Source organism: Spinacia oleracea, chromosome 1 (genome assembly GCF_020520425.1).
Source record: "Spinacia oleracea cultivar Varoflay chromosome 1, BTI_SOV_V1, whole genome shotgun sequence".
Lineage (NCBI taxonomy): Eukaryota > Viridiplantae > Streptophyta > Magnoliopsida > Caryophyllales > Amaranthaceae > Spinacia > Spinacia oleracea.
Genome location: NC_079487.1, coordinates 92,858,366 through 92,863,644, shown reverse-complemented (window position 1 = coordinate 92,863,644; position 5,279 = coordinate 92,858,366). Strand labels below are relative to the sequence as shown.

General features: G+C 34.9%; 1 protein-coding gene across 1 annotated transcript; it reads right to left on the bottom strand.

Moving 5' to 3' along the window:
* Positions 1-1,642: 1,642 nt before the first annotated feature.
* LOC110798441 (agamous-like MADS-box protein AGL65) lies at positions 1,643-4,336 on the bottom strand. Its single transcript, XM_056834772.1, has 4 exons — positions 4,223-4,336; positions 3,620-3,667; positions 3,399-3,526; positions 1,643-1,871 (listed from the first exon to the last, which is right to left on the bottom strand). The coding sequence occupies exons 1-4, from the start codon at positions 4,268-4,270 to the stop codon at positions 1,832-1,834; spliced, it is 264 nt and encodes an 87-aa protein (XP_056690750.1). The 5' UTR covers positions 4,271-4,336; the 3' UTR covers positions 1,643-1,831.
* Between the last annotated feature and the right edge of the window lie 943 nt (positions 4,337-5,279).

The window sequence follows — 5,279 nt, the reverse complement described above, 5'->3', positions numbered from 1 at the left end:
TTCTTTACTAACAACTAGCACACTACCGAGAAATAGCTCACACTTCTTCTTAATCGATTTCTCACTTGCATTGCAGAGATAATCCTAAGGTCCTTGGACTTTTCAAAACGTCTATATGAGGTCAACTTCCTAATAAGGTTCCTTAAAATCACTCCCTGAATTTTCATAGTCTATCTTAGCCTTGTACAAACTTAGCCAGCCCATCCCCAGAATTGCATCTAGGTTTCCCAGATTAAACTCTATCAAATCAGAAGGAAAACACAATCTTTTATCTTCCAAGGAAAGTTCTCTAACAACTTGGTACACCTTATGGTTACACCAGTAGGTACACTAACAGGTAAATCAATCACCTCAAAATCTACTAAATTCAGACTCTTAACAACAGATGACGAAACAAAAGAATAAGCTTTCCCTGAATCAAATAACTTCCTAACTAGCACGGAGTTAATAGTAAAGTAACAGAAACTAAGTCAACAGGTCGTTCAGCTTCATTTCGACTTATCACAGACAGTTTACCCGGGGATTTGTTATGGTTGTTATTCTAATTAGCAGACTTATGGAGGTTTCCTTGGCTGTCTTGCGAACCTATAGGCTTCGAACTCTAATTTCTGGACTGGTTAAATCCCGACTTCACCTGGTTACCACTCTCATTACCATTTTGTTCCTTTTTCTGCTTAGTAAAGCACTCATACTTCCTATGCCCCTTTTTCTGACAATAGTTACAGTTCATTAATTCTCCCTTACAATTCCTACCAGAATGGTTGTTATTGCACATCTTACCGTGATACACTCTCTAAGATTGGTTCCTATTGTTGTGCCCCTGTTTGTTCCTTCCTTGAAAGTTTCCATATCCATTCCCATTCCCATTTTCATTCTTATTCCTCTTGAAATTCCCTTGATTTCCCCAGCATTAAACTCGATCTTTTCTTTTCTCCCCAACAACAATATTTTTCTTGTCCCTTCTAGACTGCAAACCATAAATATGAGCAATTTTCCCATGCACAATGTCTAAGGATGTAAAAGTACGTTTCCCCACCTAATCCCAGTTGAATCTCATCAGTCAACCCTTGCTCAAACCTTTGAGCTTTTAGTTCCTCCGTGGCTACAACCTCAGGTGCAAACCTCGATAGTGTTATAAATTTACTGTAATATTTTGCAATAGTCATACTCCCACTAGTAGAAAAAACCCTTATTGCAGCGGGCTTTTAGACCCCTGTTGCAGCGTACATCGTATGCTGCAACTGGGGGGCCTGCAACAAGTCTGAACTTGTTGCAGCGTACAATGTTCGCTGCTAAAAGGGGTTTTTTGCAGCGTACATATGTATGTACGCTGCAACAAGTGCCAAAAAATTGGCAAAATTTTGGACTTGTTGCAGCGTACATATATATGTACGCTGCAAAAGACTCAACTTTTTGCAGCGTACATTTATTTGTACGCTGCAACAAGTCTGGAATTTTGCGAAATTTTTTTCCCTTGTTGCAGCGTACAATATATATGTACGCTGCAACAAAGCACTTTTGGCGGGAAAATTCTAATTTTGTTTAGGGATACCTAGAGTGTCTTGCACCAAATATAGAAACCTGTCAAAACAATAATAGAATAACGCAACCTGTATAACAAATATAAAAACAACAACTGGAGTTTTGTATACTATATATCCCAAAACCAAAGTGCACATATTACATTTAAACATATGTTCCAATTTCAACATAAACATACATTTTAATATAAAATTTATTCTATAACAACTAAACCAACTCGATCAAGCGCGCTAAAGCCAATAATAAATACTTGCTGGTAAAAAACTTAGCCCATTGCTCACGAACCACATCAAATTCCTCGCATAAGGCGCAATCCTCGGAGTGTAGACCTTTACAAAAACAGAAATTTAAATTAAACATTAGATTAAATACAAATTAAATATCACATTTTAACATTCAAGAAACTAATGACAATGTCCTAATAGTCTAAAATGAGTCCTTAGGTTCTTTAGTTCAAGAACCTAATGCCTCATTTTAGCCTAAATATGACCTATAACTATCAAACAAGCATTAAATGTGCATAAATAGATTAGAATAAGTCTTAGAAACTTAAAACTAAGCATATTAATCATATAATAAGTTTAAAATGAGTCATTAGGTTCTTAAGTTCAAAGTTGGGAGCGAAAATGGCACTTTAGCCTAAATATGACCTATAACGACACAATGAGCCTTAAATATGCATAAATGGATTGGAATTAGTTCTAGAAAGTCAAAACTAAGCATATAAAACATTTAGTAAGTTTAAAATGAGTCCTTAGGTTCTTTAGTTCATAGTTTGGAGCGAAAATATCATTTTAGCCTAAATATGTCCTATAACGACCAAACAAGCCTTAAATGTGTATAAGTAGTTAGAATAAGTCTTAGAAACTTAAAACAAAGCATATTAATCATGTAATAAGTTTAAAATGAGTCCTTAGGTTCTTTAGTTCAAAGTTAGGAGCAAATGCCTCATTTTAGCCTAAATATGACCTATAACGATAAAACAAACATTAAATGTGCATAAATAGATTAGAATAAGTCTTAGAAACTTAAAAATAAGCATATTTATCATATAATAAGTTTAAAATGAGTCATTAGGTTCTTAAGTTCAAAGTTGAGAGCGAAAATGTCATTTTAGCCTAAATATGACCTATAACGACACAATGAGCCCTAAATGTGCATAAATGGATTGGAATGAGTCCTAGAAAGTTAAAAATAAGCATATAAAACATTTAGTAAGTTTAAAATGAGTCCTTAGGTTCTTTGGTTCATAGTTGGGAGCGAAAATGTCATTTTAGCCTAAATATGTCCTATAACGACCAAACAAGCCTTAAATGTGTATAAGTAGTTAGAATAAGTCTTAGAAACTTAAAACTAAGCATATTAAACATGTAATAAGTTTAAAATAAGTCCTTAGGTTCTTTATTTTAAAGTTGGGAGCGAAAATGCCTTATTTTATCCTAAATATGACCTATAACGATAAAACAAGCATTAAATGTGCATAAATAGATTAGAATAAGTCTTAGAAACTTAAAACTAAGCATATTTATCATATAATAAGTTTAAAATGAGTTATTAGGTTCTTAAGTTCAAAGTTGGGAGCGAAAATGTCATTTTAGCCTGTGGTTGGATAATTTTAAACACATACTAATTCCAAAATATGCTAAACCAAATACACCCTTAATGATTTAATTTCCATTTGTCTACTTCATGTCTCTAAATAAACATCGATAAATTAGCACAGACGTGAGTTTATTGAAAGAAAAAGGCAGAAGAGAATACTGCTGCTGTTAAAAGAATAAATCATGTTATTTATTTTACAACACAGTTTTGCATAATAATAATATCAAGGCACTGGGGAAATAGGATGTTTTTACCTGTGAGACAAAAAGTTTGGCTCTTCAGACAACAACATTTGTTTATTCTCATTACTCGAAAGCCATGATAATGGCTGACATTCTTGTATACCACCCATCATTAATGGCATATGCATCCCATTCTGGAACTGGATTATGAGCACTGGTTATATAATCATTCAATTTAAAAGAAAGTATGCCAGCAAGGAAAAGAGTGATTCTCATCTAACGTGTATATGTACCTGGTTACTGCAGTCTAGAGACAGAAGTTGGTGTTTTCCGATATTATCCTGTTAGGTGAATACCAGGCATTAGTTACTAATGAATATCAGCAGTCGGGTTATAGGAATTGTTATGCCTAATCCAAGAAATTAGCAGTAAGTCGGTATCTTAAAACATATTTAGGTCCTTTCCTTTTTAACATTCTAATCATCTCTTTACCACCAGTAAGAAGGGAGTTCTGCAACTATTTTCTAGCACAGTGTCCATGTATACTAAGAATAGGATACCTTCAATCATAACTTCACTCCACCTTCCACCAACAATTAAAAATGTAAAGCAATTATAATGCTACCTTTGCCTTAGAGTTAGGTTACCACTTTACCAGTTTGGGATGCATTGTTGTTAAGTTAACATACCACTTTTGGACTTTGTTCTCTCTACTATATCTCTTAATTTGGAAGTTGGAACTCAAACCCACCCTAATTTTCTCTCTCTACTTCTTCTCCCTCCTTATTCTCCATGCTCTAGAGAAATGTAAAATTAGCTCTAAGACAGAAGTAGTAGATTCAGAAATGATGAGGTAAAGTAACTCGACAGCAAATTCAGGGGCAACATATTTATACCTTGTGTAAGCGAATCTGGTTAAGTGATTCCTTCAAGGAGTTTTCCATCTGCTGTAGATGCTCGACATTGTCTATCTTATCAGGATTACTCTAACAGCTGTCCAAAACAATTACCAATAAAAAAGTTATGGACTTGAAACTAAGCTCAATGTACTCATAAATCATAATGCATTTGTTAACAGTAAGGCACCTATGCCTATAGATATGCCTGCACCAGTGCTAGATTCTGAAGTCATATACCAAGAAAATGACTCAGATGATATAATGCTGACAATACTGAAGAAACAATGCAGTCACCAAAGACAGTCAGTTCATGTTGGTCAAATTCTCAGAACAATCAACAGATCACATCGACCACCTGGTTGGCTTGCTGAATTTTAACACAATGCAGAGGTTACTCATAGAACCTCTACTCAGAAATACAGGAAGAATTTTGCAGCATTTCCGAGTAATATGACCCAAGTACAAGACCCAGCTAGTTTCAGTGAAGCAATTCAACATGAATGTTGGATTGAGGCCATGAATGAAGAGTTGAAGGCCTTGGAAAGCAACAATAGTTGGACCTTGGCTGACCTGCCTTAAGGAAAAAGGGCAATAGGCTGCACGTGGCTCTATGAGACAATACAATCATAAATTCCTAATGGGTCAATAGAAAGGCACACAGCTAGATTGGTGATTCTAGGGCGTAAACAAAGGTTTGGAATAGACTACCAGGCAACATTTGCACCAGTGGAAAAAATGACAACTGTAAGGTCCTAATTGGCAATTGCTGCAATGGAAAATTTGTGACAGTGTTGGTGTATGTAGATTACCTACTCATAGAAGGCAACAATGAAGACTTAATAAAAAGAGGTCAAACAGTTCAATTCCTGTCAACAAGTTTTCACATGAAAGATCTAGGAAACATCAGATAATTTTTGGGAATAAAAATTGACAGAACTTTTCATATGCTCCAGATGAGTACCACTAAGAATTCAACCAGAAAAGAAAAAAAGAGATCAAGAATGAAGAATCAAATATGGCCATCATCTTTTGGAGGCTGAACTCTGAGTTAGAT